Consider the following 23,340-nt stretch of genomic DNA (forward strand, 5'->3'; position numbering starts at 1 on the left):
AGGATAAACATCATTTGTCATCTAACGTTTAGAATCTAACCTCACTAATTTCAAAATCTCTTTCCCTGCAGCATGCAATGTCAGACTCCTGGACAGCAGAGAGAGAAAGTAATAACGTTATCAACTTAAAATCTCACATGTACAGCCTATTGTATTTAAACCCTAGGTAACTCTACCTTTGGCAAGACTGGACATAATGAGCTGAGTGACCCCTGACTTGCTGTAAAGTTTATAGATTCTATGATATCAGCATCCATCATTCTAGGATTTTCTGTCTCCAGCCTCCGGTCCTGAAACTACCACTTTGAGTTAATCTGTGAAGTAAGTGCTGGGGCTGATGGTTCACTCCACTTCAGTGCAATGAAAAATAGAAACACCTTTTCACAGAGTCTATAGCACAGAATCAGAGATTATTCAGCCCACCTAGTCCTTATCAGCCAGGTTTTCTGTCTAGTTCCATCTACCTGCACCCAGACCATAGCCATCCATATACCTATCAAATCTCCTCTTGAGTGTTACCATTAAAACCCCATCTCTCAGTTGTGCTGGCAGCTCATTCCACACTCACCGTTCCCTTTCAGATTCCCCTTAAATATTTCGCCCTTTGCCTCTAGTTCTAGTCTCACCTAACCTGAAGGGGAAAAGCCTGCTTGCATTTACCCTATCAAAGCCACTCATAATCACAGGTCTCTCCTCATTCTCCTGCACTCCAGAGAACAAAGTCCTAACCTGTTCAACCTTTCCCTGTCCTGAATTCCTAGCAACATTCTCAGAAGGCTTTTCTGCCCTCTTTCAATCTTATTGACATCTTTCTTGTAGGTAGGCGACCAGAACTGCACACAATACTCCAAATTTGGCCTCATCAATGTCTTATACAACTTCAACATCAAATCTCAACTCTTGTACTCGAAAATCTGATTTATAAAGGCTAAAAGCTCTCTTCGCAAGCCCTTCTGCCTGTGATGCCACTGCCAGGGAAGTCTGGATTATGGATCAGTATTTCAAGGTCCCTTTGTTCCACTCCACACCTCAGTGCCCTATTATTCACTGTGTAAACCCTTCACTTGTCTGCATTGAATTCCATCTGCCAATTTTCAGCTGATCCAGATCACTTTTCAGGCTTTGATAAGCACGGTCCCCTCAATCTTGGTGTCATCCTCAAACTAACTGGTACAGTTTTCCACATTATGATCTAAATATTTAAGACAGATTGTAAAGAACAGACCCAGGACCGATCCCCGAGACTCAGGTTACTTTTGTACAATGTTTAAACTCAGAACAGTGAATATGTGAATGATGTTTTATGGTAAAAGTCACTGCAATATAACTGTTCTGTTCCTTATATGATGAACAGCTTTCTCTATCTAACACATCAGACAGAATGAAGGTGCTGCTTACTCAGATCACAGGATCAGTCACAATTGTCAGGCAAGGAAAGCACAACATACCTCGGTTATAATTCTCACAGTCAGATGCTGAAACACAGAGCAAAGATATTCTCAATTATAATTTGACTTTTGTTAGAAGTATTACATAGAAAAAAACTGATTGAGATAAATGCTACAGAAATCCTGCTATTAATTTTATAGGTAGCTCAAACTTAGTTCTAAATGTCCCACATTTGGTAAGGTGACCTGTTCAGAGTTCAAAGTAAATTACATGTACACCATATACAACCCTGAGATTCAATCTGTGATAAATTCATTTATTCATTCTGCTTTATGCTATGATAAATTATTGGTTATTTATGATAACTTATTTCTGAAGGAAGTAGTTGGACAGATTTTTGCCTCCTTTGCGTGATCTGGACATTAACAACTCAGGAACTTGTGACAACATTTACAAATCACAGACGGGAGGAGCTTTGGAGACCCAAGGGAATGCAGATACTGGAAATGCGGAGCATCACAGAAACATTCAAAGGTTCAAACACATTCATGATCAAAGTGTGAATGGTGTAGCCAAGCCTGAGATTCTTCTTCCCCCCAGACAGTCACGAAACAAAGGAACACCATGGAACCAATCTGTTCAAAGAAAAACAACAACCGCTCCTTCCCCCCAACGGGAAAATATCACACAAATGGCAACACAGAAAGAGTGAAAACACAGAATATAAAACATAAAATCAAAAGGCAAATTTCATCATCTGTGGCCACCCCGATTCAAAAATTGCTCAGAAGTAGTAACAAGCTAAACTAGAATGAGAATGCATCATAAACCTAAATTAGAGTCGAAACCTACAATCCGAGTCAATTAAATCTTGTCCAGCCCCATCCACCAACAGCATCGAGGGAGAGAGACTCTGTTACTCAAATGCAAGGACCTTCCTTCGGGAGAAGTGAGTGAAAGAGAGAGAGACCTGGAGGAACTCCGCAGATCAGCCAGGGTCTAAAGAGGGAAGCGGATAGCCCCAGTGATGAGTCTCAATCTGAGACATCGACTGTCCATTTCCCTCTCTAGATGCTGTCTGACCCGTCGAGCTCCTCCAGGTCCCTTGTGTGTTGCAACTTGAGAAGCTTTATAGTCCTGAGTTCAGACAGTTGTCCTGTCAGTGGGATTGACTTGTGTTGCTGGAGTTGAGAAGAGCGAGAGTTGAATTGAAACATCTAAGACTTTGAGTGCCCTTGCTGAGGTGGACATGGAAAAATCTAGAACCATGGATCGTCATTTGTCAAGTCAAGTCAAGTCACTTATATTGTCATTTCGACCATAACTGCTATGTATAGAACATAGTAAAAATTAGACAATGTTTTTCAGGGCCATGGTGTTACGTGACACAGTAAAACTAGACTGAACTACGTAAAAAACAACAACACAGAGAAAGCTACACTAGACTACAGACCTACACAGGATTGCGTAAAGTGCACAAAAACAGAGCAGGCATTTACAATAAATAATAAACAGGACAATAGGGCAGTAAGGTGTCAGTCCAGGCTTCGGGTATTGAGGAGTCTGATAGCTTGGGGGAAGAAACTGTTACACAGTCTGGTCCTGAGAGACCGAATGCTTCGGAGCCTTTTCCCAGACGGCAGGAGGGAGAAGAGTTTGTGTGAGGGGTGCATGGGGTCCTCCATAATGCTGTTTCCTTTGCGGATGCAGCGTGTAGTGTAAATGTCTGTAATGGTGGGAAGAGAGACCCTAATGATCTTCTCAGCTGACCTCACTATCTGCTGCAGGGTCTCGCGATCTGAGATGGTGCAATTTCCGTACCAGGCAGTGATGCAGCTGCTCAGGATGCTCTCAATACAACCCCTGTAGAATGTGATGAGGATAGGGGGTGGGAGATGGACTTTCCTCAGCCTTCGCAGAAAGTAGAGACACTGCTAGGCTTTCTTTGCTATGGAGCTGGTGTTGAGGGACCAGGTGAGATTCTCCGCCAGGTGAACACCAAGAAATTTGGGGCTCTTTATGATCTCTACCGAGGAGCCGTCGATGTTCAGTGGGGAGTGGTCGCTCCATGCCCTCCTGAAGTCAACAATCATCTCTTTTGTTTTGTTCACATTCAGAGACAGGTTGTTGGCTCTGCACCAGTCTGTTAGCTGCTGCACCTCCTCTCTGTAAGCTGACTTGTCGTTCTTGCTGATGAGACCCATCACAGTCATGTCATTGGCGAACTTGATGATGTGGTTCGAGCTGTGTGTTGCAGCACAGTCGTGGGTCAGCAGAGTGAACAGCAGTGGACTGAGCACACAGCCCTGGGGGGCCCCCGTGCTCAGTGTGATGGTGTTGGTTTTTACTATTTAAGCAAAAGATGAGGTGATTTTTTTTCTCTCAGAGGACAATGAAACTTTAGACCTTTGTTCCTTAAAAAATGCTGGAAGTAGAATTATTGATTTTAAAGCCATCAAGGGCATTGAGATAGCAATCTGATCAGCCTGGGTGATCGAGCAGTTGAGTGCTACTCCTGGTCTGAATTCACACGTGCAGATGTGATAGCAACATTGCAGAGTGATGAGCACGTCATACTCACAAAATTATCTGGGAAATGCAAGGGGTTTACAGAAATAATGACAAGAAATTAACAAGTTGGTATCTGATATTTTTAAAGTTCTTTTGCTTTGAGATATTTCCAGAAGATGTGGAAAAAGGCAAGTATTTGACCATTACTAAGGCAAGAATGCAGATAAGACCATAAGACATAGGAGCAGAATTGGGCTATTTGGCCCATCGAGTCTTCTCCACCATCCCATCATGGTTGATTTATTATTGCTCCCAACCCCATTCTCCTGTTTTCTTTCTGTAACCTTTGACGCTTTGAAAAAACTATCAACCTCCATTTTAAATATACTCAATGACTTGGTCTCCACAACTGTCTGTGGCAATGAACTCCACAGATTCACCACACTCTGATATAAAGAATTTTCTTATATTTGTTCAAACTGAACATCCTTTTACTCTGATACTGTGATCTTTGGTCCTAGACTCACTGACAATAGGAAACATCCTCTCCACATCCACTCCGTCTAGACATTTCAATATTCAATGGGACTCAGTGAGATCCCACCCCCCCGCTGAACTTCGGTGCGTACAGACCCAGAGCCATCAACCACTCCTCATATATCAAGCCTTCTGTTCCTGATAATTCTCCTGAACCTCCTTTGGGCTCCCTCCAAGGCGAGTACATATTTTCTTAAATAAGAGTGCAAAACTTGTTCATAGTTCTCCAAGTATGGTCTGATCAATTCCTTATAGAGCCTCATTATTACATCTTGTACTTATATTCTAGTTCTCTCAATTTGCTTTCCCTGCCACTGACTCAAAATGCAAGTTAAACTTTAGGGAGTTCAACACAAGGAATCCCAAGCCCCTTTGCATCTCTGATTATTGAATTTTCTCCCCATTTAGAAAATAGTCTATGTCATTATTTCTTCTACCAAAGTGCATGACCAGACACTTCCCTACACTATATTCATCTGCCACTTCTTTGCCCATTCTCCCCAACTGTCCAAGTTCTTCTGCAAACTCCCTGCTTCCTCAACACCACCTGTCATAAGAAAATAAAAATTTAAGAAATAGGAGCAGGAGTCGGCCATCTGGCCCGTCAATCCTGCCCAACCATTCAATAAGATCATGGTTGATCTGTCCATAAACTCAGCTCCATCTACCTACCTTTTCCCCATAACCCTTAATTCCCTTACTATGTAAAAACCTGTCTAACTGTTTCTTAAATATATTTAGTGAAGAAGCCTTAACAGCTTCCCTGGGCAGAAAATTCCACAGATTCACCACTCTCTGGGAAAAACAGTTTCTCCTCATCTCCGTCCTAAATCTTCTCCCCTGAATCTTGAGGGAATGTCCCCTAGTTCTAGTCTCACCCACCAATGGAAACAACTTTCCTACTTCCATCTTATCTATCCCTTTCAAAATTTTGTATGTTTCTATAAGATCCCCTCTCATTCTTCTGAACTCCAGAGAGTACAGTCCCAGGTGACTCAATCTCTCCTCATAGGTTAACCCCTTCATCCCTGGAATCAACCTGGTGAACCTCCTCTGCACTGCCTCCAAAATCAGTATAGCCTTCCTCCAGTATGGAGACCAGAACTGCACACAGTACTCCAGGTGCGGCCTCACCAGTCCCCTGTATAGTTGCAGCATGACCTCCCTGCTCTTGAATTCAATCCCTCTCGCAATGAAGGCCAACATTCTGTTTGCCTTCTTAATAACCTGTTGTACCTGCAAGTCAATCTTTTGCGATTCATGAACAAACACTCCCAAGTCCCTCTGCACAACAGCATGCTGCAATCTTTCACCATTTAAATAATAATCTGCTCTTCTATTATTCCTTCCAAACTGGATGATCTTGCATTTACCAACGTTGTATTCCATCTGCCAGACCTTGGCCCACTTACTTAACCTATTTATATCCCTCTGCAGACTCTCCACATCCTCTGTACAATTTGCCTTTCCACTCAGTTTAGTGTCATCAACAAATTTTGCTACACTACACTCAGTCCCCTCTTCCAAATCATCAATGTAAATGGTAAACAGCTGCGGCATCCCACTCACCACTGACTGCCAACTGGAGAAACACCCGTTTATACCAACTCTCTGCCTTCTATCGGTTAACCAATCTACTATCCTGCCAATACACTTCCTCTGACTCCATGCATCCGTATCTTATTTATAAGTCTCTTGTGTGGCACCTTATCGAACGCCTTCTGGAAATCCAATTATACAACATCCACCTGTTCCCCTCTATCCACTGCACTCTTTATGTCTTCAAAGAACTCCAGTAACTTCATTAAACAGGACCTGCCCTTTCTGAATCCATGCTGCATCTGTCTAATGGAACCACTCCTTTCTAAATGTTTCACTATTTCTTCCTTTATGACAGCTTCAAGCATTTTCCCAACTACAGATGTTAAGCTAACTGGCCTATAGTTGCCCGCGTTTTGCCTACATCCTTTTTGAAAAATGGCTTGACATTTGCTGTTTTCCAATCTGCCGGGACCTGCCCAGAGTCCAGAGAGTTTTGATAAATGATTACCAACATGTCTACTATAACCTCCACCAATTCCTTCAGCACCCTGGGATGCATCTCATCAGGACCGGGGGACTTATCTACCTTCAGGCCCTCTAGTTTGTTCATCACTATCTCTTTAGTGACAGCGATTTTATTGAGGTCCTCACCTCCCATTTTGTCCATAACATATTAGATTATTGGCATATTAGACGAGTCCTCCACCGTGAAGACCGATACAAAACAGTCGTTCAATGTCTCAGCCATTTCCTTATCACCCAATATCAATTTCCCCTTCTCATCTTCAAAGGGACCTACGTTGACTTTAGCCACCCTCTTCTGCTTTATATATTTATAAAAACTTTTGCTATCTGTTTTTATATTTTATGCTAATTTACTCTCATGCTCTATCTTCCCTTTCCTTATTTCTTGTTTAGTTGTTCTCTGTTGCTTTTTAAAGTTTTCCCAATCCTCCAGTCTCCCACTACTCTTTGCAACTTTGTACACACGAGCTTTTAATTTGATACTATCTTTGATTTCCTTGGTGTATTTCCTTAGTAGCCATACACTTTGGCAGAAGAGATAAAAGGGTAAACTATTTTCCAAATGGGGAGAAAATACAGACACTGAGGCACAAAGGAACTTGGGATCCTTGTGCAGAATTCCCTAAAGGTTAAATTGCAGGTTGAGTCTGTGGTGAGGAAGGCAAATGTGGTGTTAGTATTCATTTCAAGAGGGCTAGAACATAAAAGCAAGGATACAATGTTGAGACTTTATAAAGCATGGGTGGGGCCTCACTTGGAGTATTGTGTGCAATTTTGGGCACCTTATCTTCGAAAGAAGATGCTAAAACTGGAGAGGGTTCAATGGAGGTTCATGAAAATGATCTCAGGATTGAATGTCATATGAAAAGCCTTTGATGGCTCTGGGCCTGTATTCACTGCAATACAGAAGAATGAGGGGCCTTCTCTTTGAAACCTAACAAATGGTGAAAGGCTTTGATAGAGTGGATGAGGAGAGGATGTTTTCAGGGAGAGTCTGAAACCAGAGGACACAGCTTCAGAATAGAGGGGTGTCCTTTTAGAATGAAGATGGGGAATTTCTTTAGCCAGAGAGATGTGTGAATCTGTGGAATTCATTGCTACAGGCAGCTGCGGAGGCCAAGTCTTTATGTATATTTAAGGCAGAAGTTGATAGATTCTTGACTAGTCACGGCCTGAAGGGATACGGGGAGAAGGCAGGAGATTGGGGCTGAGAGGGAAATTGGATCCGCCATGATGAAGTAGCAGACCAGACTCAATGGGCAAAATGCAAAATGGCCTTATTCTGCCCCTATATCTTATGGTCTTCTGGTCATCCAAATCATTAACATATAATGTGAAAAGAAGCGGTCCCAAAGTCGACTCCTGTGGAATACCACTGGACGCTGGCAGCCAAACAGAAAACGATCCCTTTATCCCCACTCTTTGCTCTTGCCAATCAGCCAAAGCTCTATCCATGCTTGTATCTTTCATGTAACACCAAGGGTTCTTACCTTATTAAGCAGCCTGTGTGGCACCTTGTCAAAGTCCTTCTGAAGAACCAAGTAAACATCCTCTAACTCTCCCTTGTCTATCCTGCTTGTTACTTCCTGCAAGAATTCCAATGGATATGTCGGGCAAGATTTCCCCTTAAGGAAACCATGCTGACTTTGTCCTACTTTATCATGTGGCTCCAACTACCCTGAAACCACACCCATAATGATAGACTCCAACAGCTTCCCAAATACTGAAGAAGGGCTATTTGGCCTATAATTTCCTTTCTTCTGCCACCCTCCCTTCTTGAAGAGTGAAGTGATATTTTCAGTTTTCCAGTCCTCCAGAACCTAGTGATTCTTGAAAGATCATTACTGATGCCTTCATAATCTCTTCAGCCACCTTTTTCAGAACCCTGGGTTATAGTCCATCTGATCTCGGTAACTTAACTACCTTCAGAGTTTTCCTCTTCCAAAGTGCCTCCTCCTTATTAATATCAACGACACTGACTTCTGCTTCCTGACGCTCCCAAACTTCTGGCAAACTGCTAATGTCTTCCATAGTGAAGACTGACCCAAACACTTATTCAGTTCATCTGCTATTTCCTTATCTCTTTTCAGCGTCATTGTCCAGCAGTCTGATATCTACTTGTTTCTCTTTTACCCTTTACATATTTGAGAAAGCTTTTGGTATCCTCTTTGAAATTATTGGCTAGCTTAACTTCATATCTCATCTTTTCTCTCATTTTTTAGTTGCCTTCTGTTGGTTTTTAAAAGCTTCCCAATTCTCTAACTTCCCTCTAATTTTTGCTCTATTATATGCCTTGTCTTTTGCTTTTATGTTGGTTTTGACTTCCCTTCTCATCCACATTTGCCCTCTCTTCCCTTTAGAACACTTTGGGATGTATCAATCTTGCGCCTTCCGAATTGCCCCAAGAAATTCCAGCCATTGCTGCTCTACCGTCATCCCTGCCAGTGTTTCCTTTCAATCAAATTTGGCCGGCTCCTCTTTTCAATTCCCTTTACTCTAGGGTATAGCTGATACATCTGACTTTATTTTCTCCCTCTCAAATTGCAGTGTGAATTCGGTTATATTATGATCACTATCTCTACAGGAGCCTTTACCTGAAGCTTCTTAATCAAATCCGTTTCATTCCAAATCTCCCAATCCAGAATTGCCTTTCCCCATAGTGGTTTCAACCACACACTGTCCTAAAAAGCCATCTTGTAGGCATTCTAGAGATTCCCTGCTGGGATCCAGCACCAACCTGATTTTCCCAAGCTTCCTGCATATTGAAATCCCCCCATGACTATCATGTTACCCAGTTTATATGCCTTTTCTGTCTTCCATTGAAATTTATATCCCACGTCCTGACTACTATTCAGGGCCTGTATATAACTCCTGTCATTCATTAGGAATGGAATTCATGCCAATGAAGTCAAAATGTATAAAGTTAATTCTCAGTTCTGAATATAACTGACTGCATGAACTGAAAACAAGGTGGTCCACAATAAGGCTGTTATTTCTTATTTATTTTAATGAAAAGCAGAAAGATGATTTTCAAAATTGCACAATTTGTAAGAAACTACAGTCAGCAAGTGATGTTACTTACGGCAATTGTCTGGCTTCCTCCAGTCAATGATGATTCCCTCCCGGCAACATGTTTGGCTGTAGGCAGCAATGGAGCCACAGTAACACATATCCCCCTTTCCTTTGTAGCACTTTGCAGTCACCGATTTGCAGGATTTGTAATACTGGTCAACGTGAATCTAGAGAAACAAGATGTTGACAGTGCCAAAAGAAATTAATGGCAACTAAAATTAGAATGTGGAGGGAATGAAGGACAAAACTAATATCCCAATTCTAGCACCAATTAATTAAAGTAAATCATATCATCCTTCTTCCATTTTCTGTCTGCTGTCCTGTTTGAGAGAAATGCAGTAAAAAGCTCATTCCACAAATTCCTCTTCTTTGATACTTCATCAGATAGGTTTGTCCAGTCAAATTTGCATTGAGAATGGAATCTGATCCTGCGAGAATTCTCCTGAAGATGTAAAAATCCATTGAATATGAATTAAAGTTTCTAAAACTAATTGCATTCCATTCAAATGTACCCTTGATATTTTCCCATTTATGCTCTGAGCTATTGAGAGATCACGTTTGGAAGTTTTTAGACCACATACACCCATGTCTTCCTTCCCCAGCAAGCTGTGAAATCCACCAAAACCAATTCCCCATCACTACCCACCACCTTCATATCAGCAGCACCACTCACTCACTTCCCGCCTCCTTATGCCTGTTCTTCTGTGACAGTGTATAATCTGTAATATCGGTTACCCTGCAGCCATATTTCAGTAATAACTAACTAACCAGATAAAGATGCAAGATCATAAACACAAGGGATTCTTCAGATGCTGGAAATCCAGAGCAACACACACGAAATGCTGGAGGAACTCAGCAGGTCAGGCAGCATCTGTGTTGAGTCAATATTTCTAGCCGAGACCCATCGACAATTTATTGCAGCCAAACTAACTGAGTTCCTCCAGCAGTTTATGTGTTTTGCTACTGATGATAAGACATAGGAGCAGAGTTAAGCCATTTAGCCCATCGAGTCGGTTCCGTCATTTCATCATAGGTGATTTATTATTCCTCTCAACCCCATTCTCTTGCCGATTAATCAAGAATCTGTCAACCTCCACTTCAAGTATACTCAATGACGGCCTCCACAGCCATCAGGGGCAAAGAATTCCACAGATTCACTACCCTTTGGCCAAAGAAATTCCATTCTGTAAGGAAGTGGTAGATTATCTTGAAGACACAAGAGACTGTGGACATTGGAATGTGGAACAACAAGCAATCTGTGGAGGAACTCAGTGAGTCAGGCAGCGTCTGGGGACCCCAATTGTTGATGTATTGAGTTGAGATGCTGCATCAGGATTGAGATTGCAGAGGGAGGTGGCCAGTATAGACATGAACCGAGGGGCTAATGACTCTCTAGTAGTTTCATGGTCACTAGTGGTGAAATCATTTGTTTTAATTCTGAATTTTTATTTAATTAGTTTAATCTAAATTCCTCAAGTGCTGTGCTGGATTTGAAAATGCCCGAAATCAATATTCCAGAACAGTGGTTATACACCACACCACTCACAATCCTCTCCCCTCCGTCTCATACCCCACCCCATCATCCTGCATTGCATTACATCTCCACTTGTAAGGGAGGGGATAAGTGCCTGATAGATGTCTGTATAAGGTATAAGATTTCTGTGTAGGTTTGGAGCAGTGGAAAGTCTGTGAGATTATGTTGGAGAAATGTTGTACAAGTTACCAGAGGTAGGCATTTCATGCACAATTCAGCATGAGCACATTTCCCGCACAATCTGGAATTGTGCACATTTCCCACACAATCTGGAATCATGCACGTTTCCAACGCAATCTGGAGTCATGCACGTTTCCTGCACAATTTGGAATCATGCACATTTCCTGCACAATCTGGAATTGTGCACGTTTCCCACACAATCTGGAATCATGCACGTTTCCTGCACAATTTGGAATCATGCACGTTTCCTGCACAATTCGGAATAGTGCACGTTTCCTGCACAATTTGGAATCATGCACGTTTCCTGCACAATTTGGAATCATGCACGTTTCCTGCACAATTCGGAATAGTGCACGTTTCCTGCACAATTCAGAATCGTGCACGTTTCCTGCACAATTCGGAATAGTGCACGTTTCCTGCACAATTCAGAATCGTGCACGTTTCCTGCACAATTCAGAATAGCGCACGTTTCCTGCACAATTCAGAATCGTGCACGTTTCCTGCACAATTCGGAATAGTGCACGTTTCCTGCACAATTTGGCATCGTGTATGTTTCTGTAGTTGTAAAGGTTGAGCATGAGTTGTGACTCCTACCTCTTGATGACATGAGGAGAACAGTTTACCCAATAGCTGATTGCACTGAGTCTCTGCGTAACCAATGTCCTCTGCTTTCGGAATGTCCACCAGAAGAGGTTTGCACTGTGATGAGAAAGAAACATAAGAACGTGGATTTAATCAGGTTCGAGCACAATATAAAATAGTATTGACAATGGGATCTGGAAATTACTGCCCTGAGTTGGTTGTGAAGAAGGCGAATGCAATGTTGGCGTTCATTTCTAGAGGTATAGAATATAAAAACATAGAAAACCTACAGCACAATACAGGCCCTTCGGCCCACAAAGTTGTGCCGAACATGTCCCTACCTTAGAAATTACTAGGCTTACCTATAGCCCGCTATTTTTCTAAGCTCCATGTACCTATCCAACAATCTCCTAAAAGACCCTATCGTATTCGCCTCCACCAACGTTGCCGGCAGCCCATTCCACACACTCACCACTCTCTGAGTAAAAAACTTACCCCTGACATCTCCTCTGTACCTACTCCCCAGCACTTTAAACCTGTGTCCTCTTGAGGCAACCATTTCAGCCCTGGGAAACAGCCTCTGACTATCCACACGATCAATGCCTCTCATCATCTTATACACCTCTATCAGGTCACCTCTTATCCTCCATCACTCCAAGGAGAAAAGGCCGAGTTCACTCAACCTATTCTCATAAGGCATGCTCCCCAATCCAGGCAACATCCTTGTAAATCTCCTCTGCACCCTTTCTATGGTTTCCACATCCTTCCTGTAGTGTGGTGAACAGAACTGAGCACTGTACTGCAAGTGGGGTCTGACCAGGGTCCTATGTAGCTGCAACATTACCTCTCGGCTCTTAAATTCAATACCACAATTGATAAAGGCCAATACACTGTATGCCTTCTTAACCACAGAGTCAACCTGCACAGCTGCTTTGAGCGTCCAGTGGACTCAGACCCTAAGATCCCTCTGATCCTCCACACTGCCAAGAGTCTTACCATTAATACTATATTCTGCCATCATATTTCACCTACCAAAATGAACCACCTCACACTTATCTGGGTTGAACTCCATCTGCCACTTCTCAGCCCAGTTTTGTATCCTATCAATGTCCCGCTGTAACGTCTGACGGCCCTCCACACTATCCACAACACCTCCAACCTTTCTGTCATCAGCAAACTTACTAACCCATCCCTCCACTTCCTCATCCAGGTCATTTATAAAAATCACAAAGAGTAAGGGTCCCAGAACAGATCCCGGAGGCACTCCACTGGTGACTGACCTCCATGCAGAATATGACCCATCTACAACCTCTCTTTGCCTTCTGTGGGCAAGCCAGTTCTGGATCCACAAAGCAATGTCCCCTTGGATCCCATGCCTCCTTACTTTCTCAATAAGCCTTGCATGGGGAACCTTATCAAATGCCTTGCTGAAATCCATATACGCTACATCTACTGCTCTTCCTTCATCATTGTGTTTAGTCACATCCCCAAAAAATTCAATCAGGCTCGTAAGGCATGACCTGCCCTTGACAAAGCCATGTTGACTATTCCTAATTATATTACACCTCTCCAAATGTTCAAAAATCCTGCATCTCAGGATCTTCTCCATCAACTTACCAACCACTGAAGTAAGACTCACTGGTCTATAATTTCCCGGGCTATCTCTACTCCATTTCTTGAACAAGGGAACAATATCTGCAACCCTCCAATCCTCCAGAATCTCTCCCATCCCCATTGATGATGCAAAGATCATCGCCAGAGGCTCAGCAGTTTCCTCCCTCACTTCCCACAGTAGCCTGGGGTACTTCTCATCCGGTCAAGGTGACTTATCCAACTTGATGCTTTCCAAAAGCTCCAGCACATCCTCTTTCTTAATATCTACATGCTCAAGCTTTTCAGTCTGCTGCAAGTCATCACTATAATCACCAAGATCCTTTTCCATAGTGAATACTGAAGTAAAGTATTCATTAAGTACCTCTGCTATTTCCTCCGGTTCCATGCACACTTTCCCACTATCACACTTGATAGGTCCTATTCTTTCACATCTTATCCTCTTGCTCTTCACATACTTGTAGAATGTCTTGAGATTTTCCTTAATCCTGCCCACCAAGGTCTTCTCATGGCCCCTTCTGGCTCTCCTAATTTCCTTCTTAAGCTCCTTCCTAGCAGTCTTATAATCTTCTGGATCTCTAACATTACCTAGCTCTCTGAAGCTTTTGTAAGCTTTTCTTTTCTTCTTGACTAGTTTTATTACAGCCTTTGTATACCCCGGTTCCTGTAGCCTACCATAACTTCCCTGTCTCATTGGAACGTACCTATACAGAGCTCCACACAAATAACCCCTGAATATTTGCCACATTTCTTCTGTACTTTTCCCTGAGAACAACCGTTTCCAATTTAACCATCCAGTTTCCTGGCTGATAGCCTCATAATCCCCCTTACTCCAATTAAACACTTTTCTAACTTGCAATGCTATTGTAAAGGAGATAGAACTATAATCACTATAAGAGCAGGGATGTGATGTTGAGGCTCTATAAGGCACTTGTGAGACCACACTTGGAGTATTGTGTGCAGTTTTGGCCTCCTTATTTTAGAAAGAATATACTGACATTGGAGAGGGTTCAGAGAAGATTGACGAGAATGATACCAGGAGTGAAAGGGTTACCGTATGTGGAACATCTGGGAGCTTTCGGGTTGTATTCCTTAGAGTTCAGGAGAATGAGGGGGGAATCTCATAAAAACATTCTGAATGTTAAAAGGCCTGAACAGATTAGATATGGCAAAATTATTTCCTATGATAGGAGATTCTGGGACAAGAGGGCACGACTTCAGGACAGAAATGCGGAGAGATTAGTCAGAGGGTGGTAAATCTGTGGAATTTGTTGCCACGAGCGGTTGTGGAGGCCAAGTCAGTGGGTGTATTTAAGGCAGAGATAGATAGGTTCTTGATTAGCCAGGGCATCAAAGGGTATGGGGAGAAAGCAGGAGAGTGGGGATGACTGGAAGAATTGGATCAGCCCACGATTGAATGGGAGAGCAGACAATGGGCTGAATGGCCTACTTCTGCTCCTATATCTTATGGTTTTATGGATTGTAGCCTAATAGAGAGAGAGAGCCAAATCTGAGATTGTAAGATTGAGAAGAAAGGATTTCCAAATGGCCATAGGATTAGCCACAAAACTTCAAGATTCAAGTTTGTTTAATGTTATTTCCAGTACACATTGCAAAGGAGAATGAAATAATTATTACCCTGGATCTAATGCAGCAGAAAAAAACACAATGAACAGAATAATAAAAAATACAATAAATATAATTAAATAAGATAGCTTATCTGCATAAAGTGACACCAGGCACAGGAGTGTCTGCACATAAGGTTGGGGGTGTGGAGAGGTGGGTTAGTGGGTGGAGGTGTTGATCAGCTTAGAGGGGTTCAAGGACAATTGGATTGTCCTTGAAAGTTCAAAGTGAATTTATTATCGAAGTATTGTATGTTCTTTTGTTGGAGCCACAGCCAGACACTCATCTAGTTTCCACCACCAATCTAACAGCCAGACTGAGAGAGTAAACCAGGAGCTGGAGACAACCCTGCCTGCCTTCCCTCTTGTCCTATGTTCTGGAGCTCACTGCTGGTTTGGGTAGAGGCCGCCCGCAATAACCTCCAGTCTTCCTCCATGGGCATTCCCCCTTAAAATGCCAGAACTGTTTCCAGCCAGTGCTCTTCCTTGGCCAGGAGACTGATGTGGAGTTTCTGCTGCTGTGTGCTGTCTGAAACAACATGGCCGACAGGCTGATCAGCTCCACCAACAGGTGAGGCCTTTCAAGTCAGGAGAGAAGGTCTGGCTGGCATCGAGGGATCTTCCCCTGAAAGTTGAGAGCCACAAGTTGGCCCCATGCTATGTGGGACTATTTGTAGTGGAAAGGGCTATCAACAAGGTCTTGTATAGAGTGCGTCTACCATCATCAATGGAGATCCACCCATGTTTCCATGTTTCCCAGCTCAAGCTGGTTACCACCTCTCCCTTGGCTCCAGTCACCCCACTTCCCCCTCCTCCCTGCTCTGTACTGTGTGACACATTCTGGCATCTTGCTGAGAGTGGGGCAAGGTCCAATACCTGGTAGATTGGGAGGGGTATGGTCCTCAGGAACATTTGCAGCGACGGCCGATGCAATTCTTGACAAAACTCTCAACCAGGACGTCCGGCAGGTACAGGTCTGTGGTGCCTCAGGAGAAGCACCAAGGGAGGGGGCCCTAATCATCCATAGACTCCATGTGCCTGTACAGCCAGGCTGAATATGACAACTGCACTCATGAATATGCATGTTCCAGCTATTTACTGTTTCGTTCTGATGACATTTAACTCCCTTTTCATTCTAGTCTTGTCCTCCCTGCTTACCCTCGTACCTGTCTGGGTAAAAGGGTTACCGTTTTGACTGACGCTGTAAAGGAGTGGTATTCATTTAGTGTTTAGCTAATGCTTCCAGTGTTGATGATTAACTTTCAGTTTGAGTTTTCATTAACAGCCCTGCTGGCCGAGCATTTATCGTTTTTCTTTAAATTCCACAACAGGTCTCATTAAAGTTACCGAACAGTTCACCTGCTTCAGTCTCTCTCTCCGCACTTAGACCACTTCCAAACATAATGACAGGTTTCAATGAGCTTCTCCCCCGCCCCTAACGTTCTTCAAAATCCCACCGAGTACAGGGTCAAAGCCATCGAACTCTCCTCATTCCCAGGGTCATTCTCACGGACCTCCTCTGAACCCTCTCCAATGTCAGCACATCCTTTCTAAACCAGGGGCCCAAGCTGCTCACAATACACCAAGTGAGATCTCGCCAGTGCTCTATCAAGCCTCAACATTACATCTTGCTTTTAAATTCTAGTCCTCAGAATTAATGCTAACATTGCATTTGCCTCACCACCAACTCGACATGGAGGTTAACCTTTAGGGTATCCTGCACAAGGACTCCCAAGCCCCTTTGCACCTCTCATTTTTGAATTTCCTCCCTGTTCAGAAAACAGTCTATGCTTTCATTTCTTCCACCAGCATGCGTGACCAAACACGCCCCAGCACTTTATTCCATTTGCCAATTCATTGCCAATTCTCCTAATCTGTCTGTCTTTCTACAGCCTTCCTGCTTCCTCAGCACTACCTGCCCTTCATTATCTTTGTATCATGGCAAAATTGGCCACAAAGCCATCAATTCCATCATCCAAATCATTGACATGTGACATAAAAAGAAGTGGTCCCTACACAGCCTGTGCAGCACCACTAGTATCTGCTGCCAGTCAGAAAGGGTTATTCCCACTCTTTGTCTCCTGCCAATCAGCCAACGCTTTGTCCTTGCTAGACTCTTTCCTGTAATACCAGAGGCTCGTAGCTTGTTAAGCAGCCTCGTGTGTGGCACCTTGTCAAAGGCCTTCTGAAAATCCAAGTACACAATATCCATCAATTTTCCATCGTCTGTCCTGCATGTTATTTCCTCAGAATTCCAGTAGATTTGTCGGGCGAGATTTTCCCTTGAGGAAACCATGCCGTCTTTGGCCTATTTTATCATCTTCCTCCCTTCTTCAGCCTCCCTCTCTGGAGTGATATTTGCAATTTTCCAGTCTTCCGGACCATTCCAGAATATAGTGATTGTTACTTACATTGGTAAATTAGTTTATTACTGCCATGTGTACTGATGCCCAGTGAAAAACTCTGTTTTGCATGACGTCCACATAGATCACTTCAGTACACAGCGCATTGAGGCAGTACAGGGGAGAACAATAACAGAGTGCAGAATAAAGCGTTACAGTTAGAGAGAAAGTGCAGTGCAGGCACAATAAGGCAAAAGACCATAATGAGGTAAATTGTGAGGTTAAGAGATTATTTTATCATACTGGGGAATTAGTGAACAATCATTTAAGAGTGGGATTGAAGCGATCCTTGAGCATGGTCATACGTGCTTTTTATATCTTCTGCTCGATGGTAGGGGGAAGAAAGTATGATCTGAATGGACAGCTCACAAACAAACTGCATCTCAGTACACGTGAAATATCATAGTCACACCAGCACAAGTATATAAGTAGAAAGGTAGCTGAGGAAGTGGTACACAAGTTATCACAGCTGAACTCCTCAGGAGATCTGAAACCCAGATCTGAAGGTAGAGAAATTGTTGTCCTTGCCTGACGGTTGACCCCATGTTAAAATAACATGAAGAATGGGGAACACCTTTTCCCAAAGAACCCTGACACTCACCGTGGACATAACCCACTGTTTACCATAATCTGAGCCAAGTGTTTTGATGTTGTGAAGATGAGCTGACACCGATTCATCTCCCTCTCCACAAAAACCATGCACATATTTCTGGAGAAGAAGAAAGATAATTATTACAAAGGTCCATGCTTAATTCTTTTTTGTACAATGATTATTCTCAGTCAACAAGCTACAATGCATGAGAAAAATACAAACAAAAGCTAACTGTTTAAAAAGGAAGTTCAACTTGGAAAAATGTCCAAATATGATTTCCAGGAAGATAATAAGTAAGAAATTAATGAGCCAAAATACTGCTTTTCAAAGTTTCAAAACTGAATACCAAAATAAATACCAGCAAAGATGATTGATTGCAGAATAGAATATGGAGAATAGTGTTAGACAGGTTATTTCATGAAAGCAGGCTGCTACCATAGATTGGGACAATGATCTTTTAAAACTTCATAAATGTAGCAAACTTAGTGGCCGACCTTCTTCTACCTTGAGAGCCACATCATCAAAGTGTGCGCATTAGTTAAAACTGATTTACCTTTCATAAGACCATTTCCATTACCACTATTACAATTGCCAGCCCGGGAAAAGGTGCTGACTGTCCATTCTTTCTATGCCTCATCATCTTAAACACCTTTAACAAACCTCCTCTTATCTTCCTTTGTTCCAAAGTAAAAAGCCCTAACTCGCTCAGCCTAGCCTCATAAGACATGTTCTCCAATCAAGCAGCATGCTGGTCAGTCTCCTTTGTATTCTCTCTAAAACCTCCATGTCCTTCCTATAGTGAGATGCCCAGAACTGAGCATAATATTCCAAGTGTACTGTGAGGACAACACAACATACACCTTCTTAACCACCCTTTCAACTAGTACCTCAGCTGTGAGGGATCTATGGATGTGGAACCCAAGATCCCTCTATTCCTCCACACTGAGAATCCTGCGGTTAACCCTGTATTCTGCCATCAAGTTCTACCTTACAACGTGTATCAATAACTCTAGAGATCGTGCTGTTGTGGGAAATTCAAAGCAGCACACTCAAAATGCTGGAGGAACTCAGAAGTTCAGGCGGCATCTATGGAAATGAACAAACTGTCAACGTTTTGGGCCGAGACTCTCCAGGAATGTTGACTTTTTTGTTCCTCTCCGTAGATGCTGCCTGACCTGCTGAGTTCCTCCAGCACTTTGTGTTTGTTGTATCACTTTGCACTTTACTGGATTGAACTCCACCTGCTGATTCTCAGCTCAGTCAATGTCTTGTTTTAACCTCTGACAACTTTCTACACTCCCCAACACCATCAACCTTCCTGTTGGGGCAGGAGATTCTTTAAAACTTTCCTAATGAGAAAGAGAAGTTTCCCATTTGGATAAACAGGAAAAAAATACATCTCATGCACATAGACCAAGAGGTTTTGGACAGTCATTATCCAATGGAAGGAAGGATTGCAAATCTCTGAGTGATATTTTAAGCCCTCCTACGATGCCTGTCTATGACCTACCTGTGCAACAGGGATTGTTCCTTCAATAGCCCGATCTGCCCATTCCACCATCTACAGGTGGGGGAATAACTAGCTGAGCACTGTGACAAGCGTAACGCACAAGGTGCATTCACCCGGCGCTCACGGCTACTCAATTAAATACAGGGCAAAAGTAAAACAAGCATATTCGTTTTTAATTTTAAGAATTATGACCTCACCATGAGTTCAGGTTTAATCTGAACTAGCACTTGCATCTGTAAATCCCACAATACGGTCAGGCCGACTACAGTTTCCACAATGACGAAGAAGCCAAGATGAGATATTCGGAATGGAGAGCTCGGGTCTTCTGGATACGGAATGATCTGTGGCAACAGAGAGAGAGGACAATGCTGGCTAAATCTGTATTTCATTGATACTGATATTTTTGACAAGAGGATTCTTGTTTTAGGCAAACCCCAGACAGGACATGGAAGACAATGCAAGAGCAGGCCATTCTGCCACGTGCTGTGCTAAAACAACTGAACTAGTAATGAACTGCCTCAGTCTATGAATTTAACAACACCACATACCTTCACTGCTGGGGACACCTGTATTGCCACATTCAGAGAGCGATGGACTTTCAACCAAGGTCCCTCTATGCATCAGTACTTGTAATCTATCATTTACACATCCTAACTGAACCTGACCTCCCAAAGTGCATAACCCTGCACTTGGATAAATTCTAAAAAGGCTTGTTGCCCCCTGGTAGGCCTCAGGCTCGCTCAGCTCGCTTCCGTCTCGGGGGAGCAGCCTTTGGGCCTGCCAGACTGGTAATCAGCCTGTGTAGATGCTGTGTAGATGTATATATGAAGGAAAAGAAAATAAAGAAAAGGTGCCAAACTTATCAAAGTCCAACCACTTCGTGCACAACCATTGGAGCTCAGTTAACGAAGTCTTCTTGCCACCATTTGATCCCCTCCGACCTCCTCGACCCGCCGCCTGGGACCAACCATGGTGGTCGACCAGACGCTCCACACAAATCTGTCCTCGACTCCTCTCCTCACCGGAAACCCTGGGCCCAGGACCCCCGCTTGGGGTCCGTTCCATCACCCAGCTTACAACATCGTGTCTTCTCCCTCTAACCCCCTCACACTGACTCCCCAAAGGCCCCACGCAACACTAGCTTACAGACCCACCAGAAAGAATAACATCTGTCCCAATTGGTTAACAAATGAATACAATTCTCGTTTTCAGCAACTATAACCCAAACAAGCTGCGAGAGAAAGCACTCTCTCACCAGTTAACATAACAAAGAAGCATTTTTACTTTTAACAAAACAAAGAAGCCATTTTGATTAACACACGCAGTAACATAAAGAAAGAAGAAACCCCCTTACAGGCACATATTGAAAGCAAAAGAAAGCTTATTACATTCAGTGACCACTTGTTAATGAAAATATCTAATCAGCCAATCATGTGGCAGCAACTCAATGCATACAAGCACGTAGACATGGTCATGAAGTTCAGTTGTTGTTCAGACCAAACACCAGAATGGGGAAGAAATGTGATCGAAGTGACTTTGACCGTGGTGCCAGATGGGGTGGTTTGAGCACCCTAGAAACTGCTGAACCCCTGGGAATTTCACAACTGGTCTTTGGATCTTTGCAGAGAATAGTGTGAAAAACAAAAAAAGACATCCAGTGAGCTGTGGACAAACTGCCTTGTTAATGAGAGAGGTCAGAGGAGGGTGGCTGACGGAAAGGTGACAGTTACTCAAATAACCACATGTTACAACAGTGGTGTGCAGACGAGCAACTCAGGATGCACACTTGAAGTGGACGGGCTACGGCAGCAGAAGACCACACCAGGTTCCTCTCCTGGACCTAATCAGGTGGCCACTCACTGTACACTAATGCTGTTAACCAGACTCCCAGCAGGGCAATCGGTGTTCACAACGTGCAAAAACTGGAATTGAAAAGGAGTGCTCAGCTGTTGCAGCTCCATCACTGCAATCTCTAACAGTCCACTGTCACCTTGTCTGAACCAGCCCATAGCCTTCCTCTGGTATGAACTGTAAATGAACTTGAGTTTCGGGAGGTCCTGAGTGACAGGGAAAGGTTGAATAGGTTAGGACTTTATTCCCTGGAGTGTAGGAGAAAGAGGGCAGATTTGATAGAGCATTACAGAATTATGGGGCGTATAGATAAGGAAAATACTAAATACTTTCAGGCTTTGGTAAGCAAGCTTTTTCCACTGAAGTATACCTAGAGGTTATGGATTAAAGGTGAAAGGTGAAATGCTTAAGGGGAACACGAGGGGAAACTTCTTCACTCAGAGGGTGGTGAGAGTGTGGAATGAGCTATCCACACAACTGGTGGATGTGCATTCAATTTCAACATTTAAGAGAAATTTGGTTAGGTACATGGGTTGGAGGGGTATGGAGGGCTCTGGTCCAAGTGCAGCTTGACAGGACCAGGCAGATTAATAGAAGCACAGACTAGATGGGCTGAAAGGCCTCTTTCTGTGCAGTAGTGTTCTACAACTCAACGTAAAGTGTTAAATGATTCCTTTTCTCAGAGAGATTGCTCCAGATGTGATCAGGCGAACAGGCTGATTTGAGATGGATCCATAATTAGTGCCAATTACACCTTCTTCCAGAAGCCCTGTTTATACAATTAACCTCAGGTTTAATTCTTTACCCCCCCCCCCCCGTTGAATTCCAATAAAGGTCTCAGTTGCCCTCCATTTCCAAACAAGGGGTTACTCTGAATTATCTGTTCTCAGTGTAAATACTAACTGGCCTAACGTACACTTTGACCACATTGCACCCCTTTTTGTTACGTCACTTTACAAAAGGTGGTGGTTCTCACCCCATCTGTGCTATCCAGTGTTAGGGTAACAGCGCCAACAGTGACATAAACATTCTTCCTGCAAATGCCCCTTCCAAAGCTGGTGCAGGCAGCATTTTGCACCTCCACCTTGAAGGGAACGTCTGTGGTGTTCGACATTGACTATTAGAACAGAAAGAACATAGTAGAATAAACATCTTAGAAAAGCTTCGTTAAAAATTCCTTTTATAATTAGTTTTTGTCTTTACTTTTGCCCTTCATCCACTCTTTCCAGTTTCTATCCGTTTGATCAACAGCATCTTAGAGGCCACTCGTCCCACCAAACCCATGCCAACCCTTCTATATTAATCCCATGGGCTATCACTAGCCCATAGCCTTGTATGCCTAAGTGATCAAGTGCTCACCTAGTCACTTTGTAAGTGCTCTCAGTAGCTCTGCTTTCACCATTCTCCCCAGCCGTGCATTCCAGGCACACCCCCTCTCTGGTAAAGAACTCCTCAAAGTCGTTTACCCTAAACCATGTCCTCTCATTTTGATCACCTTTGTCTGGGGAAAGGGTACCTGCTATACCGTTCACAATTTAATACACAGTCACTTCCTCCGCTCTAGGGAAAACAGACTCAGCCTCTCAATTCTTCCTCCCAAAGACGACAACCTTGTATTTCCCCACAGGCAGAGAATAATGTTTTGCCCATTCACTTCATTGATCCAGATTCTTTGTGACCTTCTCCCAGGTGACTTCTCAAGATACTTTTACATCATTCTCCATGGATCTCACCGTCATTATCCATACCATAGTTGGCGCGTGGCCTAGTGGTCTAGTGATCTGAAGGTCACTGGTTCGAGCCTCAGCTGAGGCGGCGTGTTTGACCCTTGAGCAAGGCACTTAACAACACGTTGCTCTGCGATGACACCGGTGCCA

The 23,340-nt window shown here is 43.3% G+C and overlaps 1 protein-coding gene across 1 annotated transcript in view; it reads right to left on the bottom strand.

The window, feature by feature from the left end:
• The window catches only part of LOC132396509 (otogelin-like protein), a 350,978-nt gene that overhangs the window by 125,985 nt on the left and 201,653 nt on the right, over window positions 1-23,340 (bottom strand). The window contains exons 25-30 of the mRNA XM_059974091.1: window positions 22,440-22,580; window positions 19,810-19,953; window positions 18,112-18,219; window positions 11,885-11,989; window positions 9,587-9,743; window positions 1,449-1,475 (exon numbers count right to left, since the gene is read on the bottom strand). Of these exons, the coding sequence (XP_059830074.1) occupies window positions 1,449-1,475; window positions 9,587-9,743; window positions 11,885-11,989; window positions 18,112-18,219; window positions 19,810-19,953; window positions 22,440-22,580 (682 nt within the window). The remainder of the gene's footprint in view (window positions 1-1,448; window positions 1,476-9,586; window positions 9,744-11,884; window positions 11,990-18,111; window positions 18,220-19,809; window positions 19,954-22,439; window positions 22,581-23,340) is intronic.

The sequence above is a fragment of the Hypanus sabinus genome, chromosome 7 (genome assembly GCF_030144855.1).
Source record: "Hypanus sabinus isolate sHypSab1 chromosome 7, sHypSab1.hap1, whole genome shotgun sequence".
In the NCBI taxonomy this organism is placed as follows: Eukaryota; Metazoa; Chordata; class Chondrichthyes; order Myliobatiformes; family Dasyatidae; genus Hypanus; species Hypanus sabinus.